Raw genomic sequence first — 19537 nt, 5'->3', positions numbered from 1 at the left:
ATATTCTAGTTGTGATGTACCAAAAAAAGTCATTGAATTGTTTCCTAAATCATGTGTTGACACTACTGTACAGAGAAGGTAGTGGCAACAAACTAGCCAAGTTTATCTAATGGCAAGCAGACCACACAGATAAATGGGAGAATGAGTTAGAGTATTTAGATGAATATAATACATGGATACAGGCAAAACTGAGAATTATGCATTCAAAACACTGTTTTAAAATAATTTAACTTTATTTTTGCATTTGAAAAACTGCATATAAACAGACTCATTTTTGACATCAGAATTTGCCATTCTTTTTATCATGCAGGACCCCAATGCCCCTTAATAAAATTAGAAAATTTCTTCATGCTGTAATTGTGCAAACATACTTCAAAAACTATTTACATTTTATGGTTCTCACTTTCACTAGTGGTAGTGCCAGTATGTATTCCGCATATATAGTTTGCTCTTTGGCATTCATGTTTGATTCAGATGTACAATAAAAAGCTTTCATGGTTTAAGAAACTCCCCAAAGGCAGTTTTAATAAATCTCATTTCTCCTTTGTAAAGGAAACCTCTGTATCAAAGCTTCCATCTAAATGCTTCAGAGTTCTGCAATTATTAGAAAATTCCACTCTGTTTACTAGATCATCTTCCTTTAGCACAAATGCATGCTTCGCTTTCCCCAATGAATTCTAGCAGAAAGGGAAAAACTTGATTTTTGTAACAAGCAAAGTTGAGTGTAACAAAAAGTCAGACTCACTAAATATCTGGTACATCATTCTTAGTACAATGCAAGTTTACTTACAGTATAATATATTATCTTAACATAGCAATTAAATCACCATAAATCCAGCAGCAGAAGCTTAGGTACTAAAAATTGGATTCATGCTCATCTAGTCTTGATTTCTCATTTTCTAAAAGAAAAGCTGTAAACCATCCCTTTATATCATGACACCATCCATTTTAAAAATTAGCAGACTATTAAGACAAAGACTTCAGCTGCTTGGGTCATGCTATATTTGACTCACATCTCTGATATACTGTAAACTAGGATGCGAAAAAGAATTTCAGGTTTTGCAAGGTAGTTCACATGTACCATGCTGGGAGAAGCTTTTTTGTATGCAAAAAGTATAATATCCTACCTACTATCATCATAAATACTTTTTGCTGTTTGCAATACATTTTCATATATGATAGTAAAAATAAATTCTGATTGAGTGTGAAAACCATATGTATAAAATCATGATTCTAGACAGTATAATAAAGAAATAAGGGCTAACTGTTAAAGAACATAGGTTTTCTCTACATTATGGATCCACTACATATGAACACTAGTCTCAGTCGATAAGTTGAATACTAAGTAATGCGTTCCAAAGTCGGTGTTGCACGGTCACAGAATAAAAGCTGTGCTCGTGTTTTATTTAAATACAAACTGTACAGTGAGGAGTCAGTGCATTATTCTGGTTTTCAGTTATGGTAATTGTTCAGGCTAGCTTTTGTAGGAGGAAGCAGTGTTTCCACAAACCCACACCTTTTTCTAAACAAAAAACCCCTACATGGAAGAAGACATTTCACATAGTAGCTGTTGCATCATCAACCCTGGCAAATTCAGTTCATAATGGCAACAGTACTTTCACGCTGATCTCCAAATAACTGGGAGAAGAACTCAAAAGCCAAATGGATGTGGATAGGGATAAAGACGTAAGCTGTATACAACACCATAGCAAAAACAGTAATAAAAATAGTATGGAACATGGATTGCTCCCAGGGCTCCAACACATAGCAACAGGTGATCAGTAGGTATTGATAGTATAGCCAGTAAAGATAATCCTTCGCATGCTTAATATCCATCTTCAGCTTTTTGTGGCTTTGGGAAACTTGACCTGTAACAACAAAAAACAATGCATTATAGCTGAGATGGAGGATGAATGGAATGTTGAAAGCCCTAGACAGAGAGGTGGAAAAAGCCTTGATGCTGTGAGTTACTATGACATACACAAGCTGTGTGTGTTGTAATTGTTATACAAAATATTAAAATTCATCAAATAGAAATAAAGTACTTATGTTATCATAAGTCTCTAATCTTTACTAATAACAACTGGTTTTGGAGGAAGAGAATTTCCAGTTGGAAAAAATAAAGTATCAGTTGGGCACTCAAAATTCTTAAATCTTGATTTATGAATATTCTTCTTATTCCATCCTATAAATGGAGTTAAAGCTACTGTCTGCTCTTGAATGCAAAGGTTCACTTGGCAGTCAGAAGGAAGGCTTTGGCCCCAGTTCTGCACACTGGGAGAGCAGACTCATATGTTTCTGGAATAAGGATGAGATTTAAAAGAAAAGAGCTGCTCATTCCAAATTCCTTTGCATTTTACATTTAGTCCATTTCTTAAAATCAGACAAAACAACCCTGCAGAAAATCAGAACAGAACTTGAAAAATGTCTAATCTTCCCTGCAAACTGGTAACTAGTACCCAGATCCACACGGTTAAATTATCTCACCGTGTAAGATGTATGGTCAGCACACTTCCATAAAACCAAAGCACAAACTTTATAAATGAGAGGAATGTTTAAGTAAAGTTTAGACATCTAGGGAAAAATTCTTTCCTCAGAGCTATCCAACAAGTAGTAATTTTAGATATTCTGCGTTCCTGCTTATATACAGAGTTGCCAAGAGATGTGCTTTGCCCTTTGTTTGTGTTTCTAAGTGTGGTTTTGAAGTCTGTTATGTTAATGCTTTCTTTAAATTCAGGATGACACAAAAACAGTCTACAATGAGGATAGCGACTAAGTGATTATAAATAGCTGTTCCATATTTCACAGAATATAGGTTTATTATTGTTTTTAAGTACTGTATGTAGAGACACATTCATTCACATAGATCTGTCCTTAGTTCAAGACTAGGAAAGGGGGGAGAGGCTTTAAGCCACCGTTGTGATCTCCGTTCTTTAGTGGCAGCTTCCTGGCATAAAGTAGAGCAGCATCAGGGTATTGCCCCTTGCCTATGACCCCCAAGGGGCTACACCAACAGCCATGGACTGCCCGGGCCTAGAGATGCCCTGAACTTGCCCCATTTTCCCCAGACATCACCCCCTCTCCAGAAGCTGGGAGTTGAGGGTGGTGTGGATACTCTTACGCCAACATCCTCCAATGGCCAGTTAAGCCAGCTTTTAGGCTCTCTTGTGCCTAGATTTTTGTGTCCAGATGTAAAACTACTACCAACTGAGCAGAGCTGGTCAGAAAATGCAACTTCTGTCCCACTGTTTTCTTTTAATATCTATATAAAATTAAAAGGTTAAAATTAAGATGAACCAAAACAAGCAAGTTAGAACACAATACTCCATTTTGATTTCAAATCGTTTAAGTTTTTCCACTGAAAATTTCATTGAAATTAATGTGTGTCCACAAAATGTTTCAATTTTGACAAACCAGCATTTGCTGATGGAAAATTGTTCGGGTGAAAGTTTTTTTGACCAGCTTTATAATTTAGTCATAAGGACATCATTCATTCCAAGGGCCAGTCTGAAAGCTTAACTGAGGAGTCTCCCAGCAGACATTCTTAGTTCTCTTGTAGTATTCAGATCAAGGCAATAAGAACTAGGAGCACTAAAGAATTTGTATGAGGGGTGAGAAGTGGGAAAGTGGAGTCTCCTTCTGAGCAGCCAGGGAGAGGCATGTGTGTGTGCGTATTAAAGATTGTCTTTTCAACCTGAAATTATCATACACACTCTAGCAGAGGAGTAGAGGGGAGTTAAAAAGTCAAGACAAGCTATACACCTGATTTGACTTTAAAAAAAATCTCAAGATTTTGGGGCCGATCTCATTATTTTGGGGGTTCTGACTCTTGGTTTTTGATCGTTGAAGATCGGCAATACTGAATCTCCTCCATCTTCCTCTTCCATAATAATTTGGTGCACCTTCGCACTTTTGTTTTACAATTCCACAATGGCAATGATTCACCTAGCTCCAAGAATGGTGTGCTGGACCTCCTCCCAGGATATGCAGACATATGCAGTATGGAATGGACTCCTCTGCAGGAGCTTGTGAGCCACTTGCGCACACTAGCATGATCAGGGATAGCTGCCAGGGAGCCACAGGCCTCGGGGTGGTACAGTCACGCCAGAGGAGCTGCAGGTGCGGGGTGCTGGCTCCTGGGAGTGGCGACCTGACATGCTGCTGCGGTTTCCAGTAGAGCCTTGCAGGTCCACGGATACAAATTTATATACATGGATATCCGAATCGCAGATATAAAGCTGTGCATGCCTCTAGTCAAAGGGCATAAGGGAACATTAGAGCATTTAGTCTGACTTCCTGTATATCACAAACCATTACACTTCATCCAAATGTCTCTCTAAGCCCAACATCTTCAGTTAGACCAAATCATTTCAGTTCTTGGGAGACTGAACTGTGTGCTACAGGCAGATAACAGGAGATTGAGGTATGAGGTCCCTCCAATGGCTGGGAATTGATTAGGTGAGATATACCCAAATGATCCTAGCAGGTGAACCAAACCCCATGCTGCAGAGGAAGCCAACCCCTGCCCCAGCTCCTTGCCAATCTGACCTGGGGAAAATTCCTTCCTGCCCTGAAATCTGGCTATCAGTATGACCATAAGCATGTGAACAAGATACCCCAGCCAGGCATTCTTTCTAGAGAATTCTCTGTACCACATCAGATCAGTGGTCGAGCCTGTTCAGTGTCCCGTCTCCAGCTATAGCTAGATGAAGGCATCCCCTCCTACTACCCTGCCCAAAATACGTCTAACCAATTGTGCATGGGGAAAAAAATCCTTCCTGTCTCCAGTGAGCGTCCAGCAGTTGAGAGGTCTTCTTGATGAATCCCTCAGAGGAAGATATCAGACAGATCCTGCTCTTTGTAGAGGAATGATCCTATCTCCAAGATGTGCACAATGTGTTCCACCCAACCAGAAAAAGCCAAAAAGTTTTTAAGAATTCTCCCTAGTCTGACAGACCTACATTCTAGTGTATTGGTAGTAGGCCAGGCCCTGAGCTGTCCCATCAGCATTAGAATATCTGCCTGGCATAATTTTTAGTGAGAAAGGTCAAGTCTGAAGTAATAAAATAACATAGATCTTTGCAGCTGTCGCTGTCATGATGCCTTACAAATGAAGGTATCATTATTCCCAGTTGACAACTGGTGATACTGAAGCATAAAGAGGTAAAGTGATGTTCCCATAGTCACCAGAAAGTCAGTGGTAGATGCTAAGAATAGAGCAGAATAGGTAAGAAGGATGCAGATAGGGTATTTAAATGGGACTGAGGAGACCCGAGTTCAGTTTTCAGCTCAGCCACAGACTTCCTGTGTAAAATCTACCAAATCCCTTACTCTCCTCCAGGGGCGAGCAAACTTTTTGGCCCAAGGGACGCATCTGGGTGATGGAAATTGTAGGGTGAGGCATGAATGCTCACAAAATTGGGGTTGAGGTGCAGGAATGGTCAGGGCTTTGGCTGGGGGTGCGGGCTCCAGGGTGGGACCAGAAATGAGGAGTTCAGGATGCGGGAGGGGGCTCCGGGATGGGACACGGGGTTGGGGTGGGGGCTCCAGCTAGAGGTGTGGGCTCTGGGGATGAGGGGTTTGGGGTGTAGGAGGGTACTCTAGGCTGGGACCAAGGGGTTCGGATGGCAGGAGGGGAAATCAGGGCTGGGAGGCAGTCTCCCCATCCGCAGACGCTGTCCCTGCAGCTCCCATTGGCTACAGTTCCTGGCCAATGGGAGCTGCAGGGGGTTGCGCTTGGGGAGGGGGAAGAGTGCAGAGCCCCCTGGCTGTCCCTATGCATTGGAGCCAGCGGGGGGGACATGCTGGTGCTCCTGGGAGTTGCGGCATGCACAGAGTGCTGCTGGACCCCGCTCGCTAGCAGGAGCTTGAGGGCCAGCCCAGATGGGGCTTGCCCACCCCTGCTCTCTGTACCTCACCTCACACGGTTATTATGAGAACAAATTCACTAGTGATCATGGGTTGCTCAAACACTACAGAAAGAGCACCACATAAGTTCCTAAATAGACAGATCTCAGGTCCCTTGACTCAGCACAGTGCTCGGAATACTGGGCTATGTTGTCTCTAAATAAAATATAAAGGTTCATCTAAATAAAGACAGTCATTTTTAAAGTCTCTGTCCCTACCACTGATGCACTTCCACATTTAGTATACTGAGACTTATTCATTTTGAGTGGGGTTTTTGGAAACATTTCAAATGGAAAGAGCATCTCAGGGTAATGGAATTCAATATAAATTATATATATAACAAAAACCCATGTAGATGGCAAAAGCCAAAGCCATCTTAAACCAACTGATCCATGAACAAGATGTAAGATAATCCACAGTGTTATGCTGGAACGGACACCTTTTACTAAGACCCATTTATGTTAACTCAGAGCTGGCTTTAAGCACAAACACTATTTCAGGTCTGAGGACTTCTGGAGGCTCCAGGCAGACTTACAATTCATGAGCCAGCCACATTACTTCATAACGGCTGAACTAGATAGGGAAAGAAATAAAAAAAGAATAAATGCTCTGGCTGTTTGGAGCCCTGCACATTTTTAAAAACTTTATTTTTTCTTGTTTTTATACAAAATATAAGCCCATAATGAAACAAAACATAGAAATTCATGCACAACATGGAGATAACAGATAAATAACAAAATTCAGTGTGCATTATTTGCACAACCTGGAAAAAAAAAACCCAAAGCCGCAGAGGTCATTCAGGGCATCAATTAATAAAATGACTAAATGAGAACATAAACTATGAGTATTGGAGACTAATATATACTAAACTGCAAAAGTATGCAATAGTTTCATGTGTGACCAGATCCCCATATTTTTTCCCCAAGTGTTTCTATTAGACAGAGACATTTTTTCCCCCATTAATGCAGTAGTAGAGAGCTCACTAAGCCAATCTGTGTATGAGGGAGGAACTGCAGAGTTCCATTTTCTCAAAATAACTCTTTTGACCCTAAAATAGTTACTGCAATCCATTTCTTAACACTAACTGGTAATTCCAACTCATTCAGCACCCGTAAAATACATAAGCTAGGAGAAGGAAAGAGCAATGCTTAAAATTTTTGAGAAAGAGCCGTATATAGTGTTTCAGAACATATGCCTTTTTGACAGGCAGGCATAGAGGATGTGTGAAAGGTTAGCATGTGGCTGTTTGCACTGCCAACAATTGCTGTATGTTGCCAATCTAGCCTTAAAAAAACAAAAACATTCTACTCATTTAATATCTTATTCTGGAAGAATGGAAAGAATACAGAACTTGAAGTATCTTTCATATTAAGCCAGATATCCTCCCATGTTTCTATTGTGCTAGTAAGGCTAAGTTCTTTTCCCCATTTATTTCTTTGAGACTGAGATTGAGGGAGTAATGCAAAGCATTGAGCAACCTGTAAGTAATTCCTACAAAGTCACTTTTGTTTCCATATTTCTTAACATGTTCTTCTAGAGCTGAGAAAGTTGAAACAGACCAATTATCCCCATCCTTGCATGAATCCTTAAGCATAGCCGCTTGGGGTCGGGAGGGAGTTTTCCTCCAGGGCAGATTGGAGAGGCCCTGGAGGTTTTTTTGCCTTCCTCTGTAGCATGGGGCATGGTTGACTGGAGGGAGGCTTCTCTGCTCCTTGAAGTTTTGAACCATGATTTGAGGACTTCAATAGCTCAGACATGGGTGAGGTTTTTCATAGGAGTGGTGGGTGACATTCTGTGGCCTGCGCTGTGCAGGAGGTCGGACTAGATGATCAGAGTGGTCCCTTCTGACCTTAGTATCTATGAATCTATGAATCTATGAAAGAAGGAACTGAGACACAGCAATAACTGGTATTTGTTTCACATTTAAATGAAGGAGACCAGTCTATAATCCTGTATTATATCTTTAATTTTTGTTAATCCTTTTTCTATCCAAATTGTCTTAAGCGTGGAGTTAGCCTTGATCCTGAGGCACAGGTTATCCCATAGTGGTATGAGAAGAGAATGTGTAAGACTTGGTGCTGTAATAATCTGAACGCATTGCAGAATGCCCCATGTAGATGCAAAGACTAGGTAGCATCTTAAGGTATATACAAGAAGAGAGGGAACCGAATGGCATAGCTAATTTTTCAATCTCAAACCAGGCCGGCGTGTATACAGAGACACTGGAAGGAACCCCCTTACAACAGGACATATTTGGAATGCTAGATAATATTGATACAAATCTGGCAACCCTATGTAAAATCCAGTTGTCCAAGATTTTTTAATGGCCTTGTATGACAATCAAGGCTGTTTTTTTAATCTTATATAAATGTCATGATACGCCTATTTAGTCAAGCAAAGAATGAGGGAAGATACTTTGAAAGGCAATAGGCTAATGATATAAGTCAATCTTGAGCCGATATACATTTTGGCTATTTCTGTTCTCCCCAATAAGGACAAAGGGAAGAGACACCATCTCTCTACATCCTTGGAAATTTCCTGTAATATATTGTCCGTATTTATAGAAACAATTTTGGGAAGATTAGGACAAATGTTAACACCTAACTAAGTTATTTCCTTGCATAATTGAAACGGAAAATGCTGAAACTGAGAAGGATTTGGTCTTTTGGATATATTCATTGCTTGTGATTTATTCCAGTTAATGTGAAAATCAGATTTTTCCAAAAAATATCAACCACATTCAATAATAACGGGATTGACAAGGATGGATTCTTCAATAGTATAAAATGTCAGCATACAAACTGATTTTGTATTCTTTCCTGTTTATAGTCATAACATCAGTGGCTGAGTGCTGACAAATTTACATTGCCTGTGGTTCAAGAGAGAGATTAAAAAAGAGGGGCGAGAGGGGACAGTCCTGTCATGTCCCTCTTCCTAATTGAAATTGGTAGAAATATTTCCATTAATTGATAATGAAGCAAGGGGTGAGATGTAGAATACACTGACCCAATTCAGGAATATTGGTCCAAATCCATTTTTTAAGGACAGCCATTAGATCAGGCCATTCAACCCTATCAAAGGCCTTTTCTGCATTTAGAGATAAGGCTAGGGAGGGAACATCTGAACTTGCTGGATCAAGTGAATGATTTTTCTCGTGTTATCAGCAGCCAATCTTCCTTTAACAAAACCAGCCTGATCTGCATGTATAAATTGATGGTATGATGGCATTCAGTTGTGCCTCTAAAATGTTTGCAATTATTTTGCAATCTGTATTCAATAGAGATATGGGGTGGAAAGCCACAGTTACAACCACTTTTGTTCTTTAAAGTATTTAAAACAGTTCTGATGTCTGGAGACATGGTTCCTTTTTGGAATGTTTCACTGAAGATCTTTAGTCTTAGAAAAACAGAAGATGGCTGATTACAAAACATTTTGTAGAAATCTGGAAAGCCATCTATCCCAGAGGCCTTACTTGAATTCATATTTTTATAGCCTGTTCAGTTTCTTGTGTTGTGAAGTCCCTAAACACTCATTCTGAAGATAGGGTATTAAAAGCTAGGCCTTCAATGAAATGTATTAGTCATATTGATTGATTTATATAAAGATTGATAGAATTGTTTAAATTGATTATATATATTGGTTCAAGGATGGCACTCCTGTCTTCTTGTAACAAGGAAAAAGTATTATTGTTGCCTAGTTCCATATTAAGTCTTCTGGCAAGCAATTTACCTGCCTTATCTCTCCATTCATAATGTCTTTGTTTGACTCTCTTGAGTGTAAATTTGACTTGGCTGGATAAGCATTCATTATATTTATATTTGGCATTGATTCGAGAACATTGAAGGTTTTCATTATTTGGGTCAGTCTTGTGTGTTCTCTGCACACATCTATTTCCTTGTCCAGAGAATCTAGTAACTTGAGTCTCTTTCTTTTTTTGGGAGGCATACTTTATGCATTCATGCCTTACAGTAGCTTCCAGAGCTTCCCAAAACATAACTGAGTGCTTATTTTCTTGTATGAAGGTAGAGATGATTGAATCAACTGCAGAACAAAATTTTCCCTTTTAGTAGCACAGTGTTCAGCTTCCGCCTGGAAGATTTTAATGTGTGTAACCAGTGTCATTGGTAAGTATAATTGGAACATGACCTCAAATTAATATATTATTAGCAGTTTCTTCTAGTCATGGTAGAATCAGTTCTAAAGATACAAGAAAAAAGTCAATTCTGGAGTAAGATGAATGTACTGTAGAGAAATATGTACACTCATACTCTTTGGGTTGTCTCAGTCTCCATTTGTATTTTAAATCAAGTTAATTCATTAACAATTAGGGTTGGCCTAAATACTCCTTTTCTTTTTGTGAATACAGACTAACACGGCTGCTACTCTGAAAGGTTGGCCTACTGTGTCTGAAATCTGGGTTTCATGCAATTGGATTTGTCCAGATGTCTATGTAGCATAGCATTCCAATCTCCTCTCAGTATTGCAGGAATGCCTTTTATTAGAAATGGGTCTTGCAAAATCTTATGGAGCTTGCTAAATCCACAGTGAAGGTGGATTGATACTTGATGCTGTATCTGGCTTTGGTCCACTCAGGATTTGCTTTATGCCATTGAATGCAGCTCTCTTTTTGTTAAGCTCAGATGAGATGTCAAGAAAAAAAGAAATTTTGTGTCTGCGTAAGGGTTTTGGCTTCCGGCAGTATTCATTCACGTTACTTTACCATTGAATTTCCACAGCTTGAAGATGATGTATCTGGGCTTATCAGACTCCTGCCTGGTAGTACCAGGCATTCAATTAGCCCATTTAATGGGGGCAGCTGGGGATCCAATTTAAGTATGTCAGGGAGCAGCTTCTGAAGAAAGTAATATCCTTCTTCTCTAGGCCCTCAGTAATGCCTAAGACGTGAAGGTTGTTTCTTTGAGATCTATTTTCCTACTGTAAGCTTAAGGAAACAGTTTCTTCTTTAATTTCACTGTTTTCAATGGCAGTCTTTTGTAGCTCATTTTCTAATTAAGCCATTTCAGCTTTTACATCACATTGCTCTTTAGAGATTGAATCCAGTTTTTCTGCGAGGAAGTCATTCAGTGCTGCGATATCCTGGCCTAGGTTCTGCTGCGGCCTTGTGGTCTCCCCCTCCAGCTGCTTAGGTCTTCTGTTGCCCCTCATTTTTTCATTGGAATCCATATTCAACAATTTGAAGTTTATCCAGGGAATTAATTTAAACTTTTATGACAATTTCCTAGGAAAGTAATTATTAGAGAGGAGTAGCTGATATATGGGGCGTGAGGAGGTCCGGGACTAAGCAGCTATCTTCCTCACAGGTACCAGGTGACCCTGCACATTTTAAGGGTCCTGCATTAGCTTGTCTGGTCTCAGAATCCCAGTCTCAATGGATCATTACACAAATATCACCCGATAAAAAAAACTGATCTGGAATTTTGCTTCTTTTAAAACTGCAGAAATGTCCTAATTAAAAGTTTCTTCCTTCTACCTCTATATGTGCATACACATCCCCACTTCTTGCTTACAGCCAAAGCACCAAGATACTATACAAAATGTTGTTCTTGCTGCATTTCCAACCGCTATAGTCCCTCTTTTTCAGCAACATTTTCTCTGCAGTTTATCCTAGTTGGGAGGAGAGGAGAAGATGTTTTCTCAGCATTGTGTTATTTTGCTGCTGGACTACTACTTAAGATTTTTTTTTAAGTATCAGTCAGCTAACCAAAGTTATTTCCTATTTAAAGATCATGGAAGAGTTAAAACCATCTATGAATAAAATGAATGGAATTCAGTCTAAAATACACTAGGAATCACAGGCAAACTCAGTCCCTCCTTCTGGAAGCAGAATGAAAGGAGAAACCTGAAAAGCAGGTTTCTTTGTTCTAAATCACACCTGATTTTCCTGCCTATTGACACACCTCTGATTAGATCAGTCTACAGACACAGAGATATTTTTAAAAAAGCGTCTCCGTGCTTGTTGACACTGGGCTCATTTCTCTTTAAAAACTCTGTCATTGTCATGTAATCCTGAACAGAGTTAGACAACATGGTGTTTAAGGTACTGGTGGGCACCTAGAGCATTGTTCAGGCTCTAGGGCTCAGACTGGTGCACTGTTGATAGCATTGGTGGAAAATTCTTGTGCCCCCCCCCAAAAAGTTCTATTATGGTGTAGCCAGTCTACACTAGACTCTAAAATATGTTTGAAAAGCGTGTTTTAATTTAGTTAAAACGCAGTTCTAGCTAAACCAGTTTGGGTACTTAGTTGCTTCATTCAAGCTTAGCACTCTGGTAAGGTACTGGTGTTTTAACCACAATGCTGTCTAACAATGCTCGGAGATAAGAATGCTAGTGCCCACCGAAGCCTGTTTACACCAGCACACTCACAATTGTGGGAGATTTATTTTTTTTTTTACTAAGAAAAATGCAAATGTACAGAAAGTCAAAGAGCCCAATCCAACTCCTGCTGCCTGCAGTGGGAGTTTGATAAGGCCCCAGTTGCTTAACACTAAATCGTGGAATTTATTTCACTATTCACATTGAACATGGGGTATGCTATTGCTACGTAACAGAGACTTATTATAGGTCTTTCAACAGACAAAGCTAAATGGTCATGTTCAGGCTTCCATTTTAAATAGCACCCAACCCCTAGTTTGGGACTGAAATTTTCCATACTTGGTTATAACCCAAAGGTGAATTTTTTTTGTTTAGCCATTTGAGTTACAGAAGAGTGCAACAACATAACGTTAAACAGGGCAGCTAGATTTTGTAATCCAGAGCCACTACAGGACTAGCAGTTAAACTACACTGCACCCCTCAAAATCCACACAGAACTTCCTTCTGTCTGGCCCCACAAACACACCCAGCCTTTAGCGGACTGCTGCTTTGGCAACTTTTAAACAGTTTCTCAGTTGTCATTGGAGGCCGCTGGCCCTGGGCGTGTGACTCCCATAACTCATAAGAGTTGTATGATACCTGTAAATATAATTGGTAGATTCTTGCCAGATTGAGAATGTATATCTACATGGGTTGCAGTGTGTTGACAATGGCAGTCCTTGAACTATTATTTACTCCTGTATTGAAATCATAAAGCGTGCAAAGCCAGTATGACGACTCTTCATAATATAGTGTAAAATGATCTAGGAAGTAACTTAGATTAGAGAAAGCAAATCTCAGATTGCTCAATGGATGTTCCATTCACCTATCAATGCTCCAAGAATATGGAACTGATCTATAGCTTCCAGTGGAATTGAGTCTGGGGAGGGGATATCAACTCCTCAAAGCATAGCAAAGTCCAAAACATGGGAATTTTTTTTTTTTTTTTTAACTACTAGGACCAGTCAAACAACCTTCAGGGAAATCAAAGATTGTCAATATTCACATTAAATGACTTACTGTAGCACTCTTGTTTTTGTCCTCCTTTTCCTATTGTCCTTTTTGCCATCTAAAAGGATACGAAACCTCTCCCATCTATTCCATTGTAATGTGCTTATCACAGTAGTGTCTAGGCCTCTTTTCTTCAGTCTATGTATCGCTAGAATACGTTTGCAGTACAAATATATTCATTCAATATTTGCTATTTTCCTCCCTCTAAAGAGTTCTCAGTTTTTTTGGTGCACAATTTGTTGTTTCTTCCCCATTTGACTTCAGTTCATTTGTCCATATCCTCTCTCTCCCCACCCTCCATCATTATTCTGCATTCACTCCCCCGCTTAGGTTGTGAGCAGGACAGTATATCTTGATTAGCTTCCAGGTGTAGGTGATGAGTGTTTCAGAGCCATTTAAATGCAAGTGAATTGTTACCCCCCACCCGCCAATGGTTGCATTTTAGTGGTGGCCAGGGGGAGTACTACATGGGTCAAATCCAGAGAGCTTTGCCAGTGAGTTCAATGGGGTCACAATTTCACCCTGATTTCTATTGTGTGCGCAACTCTATAGAGTTTTGAGTAGAGATGGGCTAAAACCAAACCCTGAACTTTGTAGGTGATAAGAATCCAGAACTGGGTTTAAATTGTAAATAATACTAAAACGTTCAAGAGATCTTTAAGGAGGGGCACTACTAGATGTTTTTAAACCGACATTGCTCCAGATGGTTTTTTTGGTCTTGTTAAGAAATTTCAAGCTCACTCAGGAGCCTCCCAGTAATCCATGGTTCTAGAATCTAGGCTGGAAACATTGAGAGAACTTCAAAACACAGCACCTGCAGAAGGTCACAGAAATAAAGGTAGGGGGGCATAAACAAAGTTAATCAAGATTTTGTGAACCTCTAAAGAGCTTTTAGATTAGTTCTTATATTAATGAAACTGATTTGCTCAACTCTATGCCACTTTGATATGGGCTGATAGTATTAATTGGATTTTGTGTGACTTGGGAGAATTTGATTTTTTAAACAATTTGTTTATTTTTAAGTTTTTTTATTTGTATTGATTTAAATTTTCATAAGGTGGTGTAATCAGACAATTATTTAATAGGAGTAGAGGTTTAGATTCAGAAAGTTAAAGTTTTATAACCATTAAAATACAAATTGTCAACAGCACATGTCAAAATATGCAAAATAAAGATCTTTAAATCAAACTCTGTGTTCTTAAGCAGCATTTTCTTTACTTTGCCTATCTGTAAATTTCAATTATTATCAATGGAAATTTTGTTTGTGTGTGTGTTTAAACTCAAATTGATGTTTACTGACATTTACTGATAAAAATCTAATCCTACCAAGCCTACATATAGGTTATATGTAATCTGACAAATTGAATGTTGTCTTAGTTCTATTAATATCATCAAGTGGAAGACGTTAGCATTTGTTGTGCAAGTATATCTCCTTGCTGCACTAATAAAATGAAGCAGAGATCCGCTGGTAACTGCTTATGCTGGTTATCGGGTCACAATAGAAAAAAAATATGGAGGTAGTTATGGTAAAAGTGGAAGTAAAAAGGGGCCTGCATCTTCCAGATTGACATTTATCACCCATGCATGTTCCAGGAAACAGCCTTATCATCAGAGCTTCACCCTTTCAAACTGGCACTCCTAAGAGTGGCAGGCTACAGCCAACAGGTGTACAGAAATATCAGTCTAATTTGACCAATCTGACTTTGAATAAAGCGAGCAGACCCCTGACTTCTGAGAGGCATTTGAATCAGAAGACACTGTGAGTACTCTTGTCCATTCATAGGATGAGGGTGCAGAGAAGAGCAGTTTATCTGTTGGGGTGGGATGAGAGGATTGTCTGTGGATGAGACATGGTGCTGTCACACTGCCAGTTCCTGAGAGGTGGAAGAAGCGTGTGGGTTGTCCTGTGGAGAAGCTAGGGCAGGCAGAACTCGTGGATAGGAAGGAGAAGCTCCCTATAATGAACTACTGACATCTTACTTCAATGGGGTCACAAAAGAAAATACACTTGTGATCCAGACTTGAGTATAGGGAAGCTGATACGCCTACTAAGAGAACCCACAGGGACTCTTAGGGATACTGTAGATTCCCACTGTGGTGTTTGAACTGCTCCACACTGGAAAGCAGCAGCAGCACAAAATATGGTACTTGCTAAACAGCGGGAAAGGACATAATTGCTGTGGGGTTATTTTTCCTTTGCAATGATGCAATACATGCAATTAGCCAACATATATGTCTGCCAGCTGTTCAGCGCAGTCTTCACCTCCACTCCCAATGCGTGGATTATGCAGTTGTGCTGCACCACTGCAGACACAACAAGCAGCATGAGGTAAAGATTCAGAGAACACAGGGTTAGCAGCACCATAGCTCATGGGATGGAGAGTTTCTCATCAGATAAGAAGAGCATTTTAACTTCTGAATGTCAATTCATCAGATAGTACCAGAGGTAGGTGTGTTCTTCACTGCCTGGCCATGCTCCTGGCACACAGCTGGTTAACCAAGTAAGTCCCTACCCCTGAATTACCACCTCTTTAGGGATCCCTCTACTATTGCTCCCATAAGTGGTGGTTGTACCCTACTCCCACCTCCTTGTACTGATGCAGATCTTTCCCCTTGGCTCCGTCTCTGCCAAAACCTCCCTCCTTCCCCTTCCACAACGGCCATGGGAGCACTTCTGGCATGAATGCTTGCAAACACATGTATTCACACTAGTACCATTGTACTTGTGTGCAGAAGATATTCCTATAAATAAACAAAATAAATAAATAAATAAACAAACAAAATCACATTATACTGAATGTTTGCAAATACATAGACTAAAGTAAATATCACATACATTAAGTTCCAGCATGGAGCACAGGTCAACCTCATTATAGTGACCCTACAGCAAGGACACCATGCAGAGAGCCAGAGTGAATGATTGATGAGTGAGTAAACGTGGAGTGGTCTTTGTTCGTAACACCCCAACCCCTTCCAAAATACTAATCAGCTAAAATTAATAACCCACTGGGCATGTTTTTGAGACATGTGACTCTTAAGGAAAAAGAGTGTAAGAATCAAGCAAAGTAAATTACTGTTGAAAAAAGGAGAGAGGGGATTCCTTAATGGATGCTTGAAGCTGCTAGAGAGAGTAGCCAAAACTCTGCTCCATGGGCTCGAGTAGGACTGTGACCTGAGGGGTTTCCAGGCAGCCAAGGCCTCACCTCGAGGGAATCTCCGACAGACCCGAGGGCTGAGGAGAGTAGACCTGGAGGGAAGAAGTCGTCCATAGAATTGGTAAAGCAGGAACTGTGTGAGGGTAGCACAGGGCCTATTTGTGTATGTTTGTGAAAAAGAGGCTTACTAAGAGGAATGTATAGCTCAATGTGTAGTTCTTTAATGTCTAACACAGGAGTTATGTGCTTAATGTAACCCTTTACCGCTTGTGTAATTCTGTCTCAAATAAACTGCAAGTGTATGCAAGTTAATGACTGTGAACCTTTTTCATCGGTATGAAAGTAATCTGCTCCACTGGGAGCCATTAAAGATCTATTCAGGAGTAGTAGCCCCCTGGTGCCAGCAACCCTCATCCTCCCTCCTCCATTACTCCCTTTGCTTGCCTGTTACATGCATTGTACAATTAAGATGTAAAATTCTTGTTGGGCAGATCCTCGTAACTGGTGTAAGTTGTCTCAGCTCCATTAACTTCACTGGAGCCATGATAATTTACACTTGCTGAGGATCTGCCTCTGGGTTCTTTACTACAAGTGAGTACAGCACCATAATGAGGCCCTGGTTAGGACCTCTGGATATTACCATAATACAAATAATAAGTAACAACTACACTGAAGTGGCACAAACAAAAGTAGCTTGTCAAGGTCAAAGAGTTTAGAAATTCCTGGCTCCCAGTCCTGTGCTCCTGCTCAGTATTCCTCCCTTCACTCTTTAAACCATACATCTTTTGGAAATATATACATCACACAGACATTTTACAGAATGTTTTAAGCTAGGTTCTGGTCTGACAGACTCCAGAAAGCAAATAAAGTGGGTGAGATTATCACATAGTATGTTGTTTTTTCTCATTCCCAATGTGAGACTACCAGAGGTTGGAATGAAATGTGCCCTAGGATGGCTAATTATCTCCTTTTTCGTGTAGGCTGCTAAAATGTACAATACTTGTCCAGTTATTTGAAGGGAAAGGGCGGGGACAGGGAAGTGAAGGTAAAAGGGTGAAAAAAGAGCACAGATAATATATAGTTTGGGACTAGTTGTTTTTTTAGTTGAAGTAATTTATATAGGTACTTCTCTGTCCCCCCCTCCATTGCCACAGTATCCGATTGCCTCACAAACATTAATAAATGCCTTGTAAGAAACCTCCTCCGAGATAGGGGCATATTATTATCATCCCCATTTTACAGCTAGGGAAACTAAGGCAAAGAGAAATTGATCCCAGATTTACAAAACAGTTTGGTACTGAGCTCAGTTGAGGAAATAATTTATCGGAGATCACGTAGATCTGGGAGTTAAAACTTCCCAAATCCCAACACTTAATCACAAAACGATCTTTCTTCTTTTAGTCCACAGGCCTGCATCAGGGTCTTAGTTTTTTAGAGTATAAAACAAAACCAGTGAAGTGGTTGTAAGATGTTCAGACAAATGAACAACCCTGGTAACATAAGTAAAGCACAATTACTTACACTTCTTTTTGCCACAAGTACTCCTTTTCTTTTTGCGAATACAGACTAACACGGCTGCTACTCTGAAAACTTCCTTTAGTACGATTCATGGAAATACTGAGGAATTATCCTGAACTACTCGTAGGCAAGGAGATTCTCTCTCCCTTTAAGGAAAAATAAAGGAATAGTGTAGAAAAATTAGGGCCCGTGCCATATAAGAACAAGCAAACTCTCACCTCTGCTTCTAGGCGTATTACACTAGTTCTGGATGAGTGATGCTCCCTGCTGCATGGAGAAGTGTGGAAACTGAGCTGGCTGCTGGGTTCTCCCAAGTAGGTCTTTTTCCTGCTCCGCCCTGCCCGGCCCCTTTTCGCTGTTGCTCAAACCTCACCTAACAGCCAACTTGATTGCGGTGATTAATGCCTGACAAAGAGAAACCACGAACCCACTGGGAGTATCTCGCTGATATGCCCAAAGCCATGGCCCGGGGCGGGGGAGGGTCTAGCCCAGGCTCCGCCGCGGCAGTTACATTTGGAAGAATGCAGCCGAACACCTCGTGTCGCTCGGCCCCGGACCTTAGCATAGCCCGCTCTGCGGCCACGGGCCCGGCGCGCTGCGGGGCGGGGAGCCCGCAGAGCAGGCGCAGGCACTGCAGTTACCCCAGTGCCGCGGGGCTCCGAGCCGAGTAGGGAGAGGGACGGGGAGCTGGGCGCTCCCCCCGCCCCGGCCCCCGGCCATGCGAACGAGGCGAGCCCCTGGAGCTCGGGAAGCCCAGGCAGCGGAGCTGCACGCGCGCCAAGGCGGGTCTAGCGGCAGATCACAGGGCTCCTTTGGCTGCTGTCTCTGCAGGCCCCTGCAAGAGCAAAACGAAAACAACCGCGAGCGGCCGAGGCACGGCAGGCAGCTCCCTGGCCCCCCAGCCTGGGAGGGAGCCCAGGGCTGCGGCGGCGCTTTGCTGTCAGGGCCAAGCCCTAGGCCTGGAGCAGAGAAAGCCCCTTGCAGCCTCAGTGGGGTGTTTGTGCTCATGCAAACCTGCACCTGCTGATCAGCTGCATCGTTAGGCGGGAGGGGGCGAGCAGCAGCCTCTGGAAGCCCGCTGGGTCCCGGGCGGCTGCAGGGGAGGGAGACCAGCGCAGGTCGCTGGGGAAGCGGGTTCTGGGGAGCGCCGGCTCGCTGCCCAGCACCCGCGGGCGTTGAGTGCCCCGTCCCCCCCCCAGCCCTGGCGCGGGAAGGGTGCGTTCGCCCTGCCTCCCCCCCACGCCAGCCCCGAGCTCTAAATCACAGGGGCAGGGATGCTGATTTTCCTGCCCGGTGTGTTAGCCTCGGTATCGGCGGCGGGGGTTGGTTTGTTCCTACACTTCCGACAACTAACATTACTACAGGACCCCGGGGGGGGGGGCCGCTGCTGCGGGGGGGGGGGGGTGGACAGAGACGAAGCCGAAGGGCTTCATTCCCCAGGCAGGGGGCCTGAGCCCCGCCACGCAGGGCTGAAGTTCTTGGGCTCTGGCCCTGGGCAGTGCGGCTCGGGCTTCAGCTTTGGCCCCGGGTGGGTGGGACTCGGGCTTCGGCCCTGGACCCCAGCAAATCCAGT

At 41.8% G+C, this 19537-nt stretch overlaps 1 protein-coding gene and 1 long non-coding RNA gene across 3 annotated transcripts in view; one reads left to right on the top strand and one right to left on the bottom strand.

Moving 5' to 3' along the window:
• Positions 1-7508, top strand: part of LOC122455811 — a 36520-nt gene extending 29012 nt beyond the window's left edge. Inside the window, exon 3 of the long non-coding RNA XR_006274300.1 lies at positions 7445-7508. This is a non-coding gene — a long non-coding RNA (uncharacterized LOC122455811). The remainder of the gene's footprint in view (positions 1-7444) is intronic.
• Positions 361-19151, bottom strand: SPTSSB (serine palmitoyltransferase small subunit B). Of its 2 annotated transcripts, XM_043492457.1 has the most exons (3): positions 18183-19151; positions 2235-2395; positions 361-1868 (listed from the first exon to the last, which is right to left on the bottom strand). In XM_043492457.1, exon 3 carries the CDS (start codon positions 1834-1836, stop codon positions 1594-1596), a length of 243 nt encoding a protein of 80 aa, XP_043348392.1. In that variant the 5' UTR covers positions 1837-1868; positions 2235-2395; positions 18183-19151; the 3' UTR covers positions 361-1593. The 2 variants fall into 2 exon arrangements, with proteins under 2 accessions (XP_043348392.1, XP_038272515.1); XM_038416587.2 differs by lacking the exon at positions 2235-2395 and having other exon boundaries at positions 18183-19144.
• Between the last annotated feature and the right edge of the window lie 386 nt (positions 19152-19537).

Source organism: Dermochelys coriacea, chromosome 9 (genome assembly GCF_009764565.3).
Source record: "Dermochelys coriacea isolate rDerCor1 chromosome 9, rDerCor1.pri.v4, whole genome shotgun sequence".
Lineage (NCBI taxonomy): Eukaryota > Metazoa > Chordata > Testudines > Dermochelyidae > Dermochelys > Dermochelys coriacea.
Note: the sequence above shows the minus strand (reverse complement) of the source record. Positions and strands in the feature narration are given on the sequence as shown.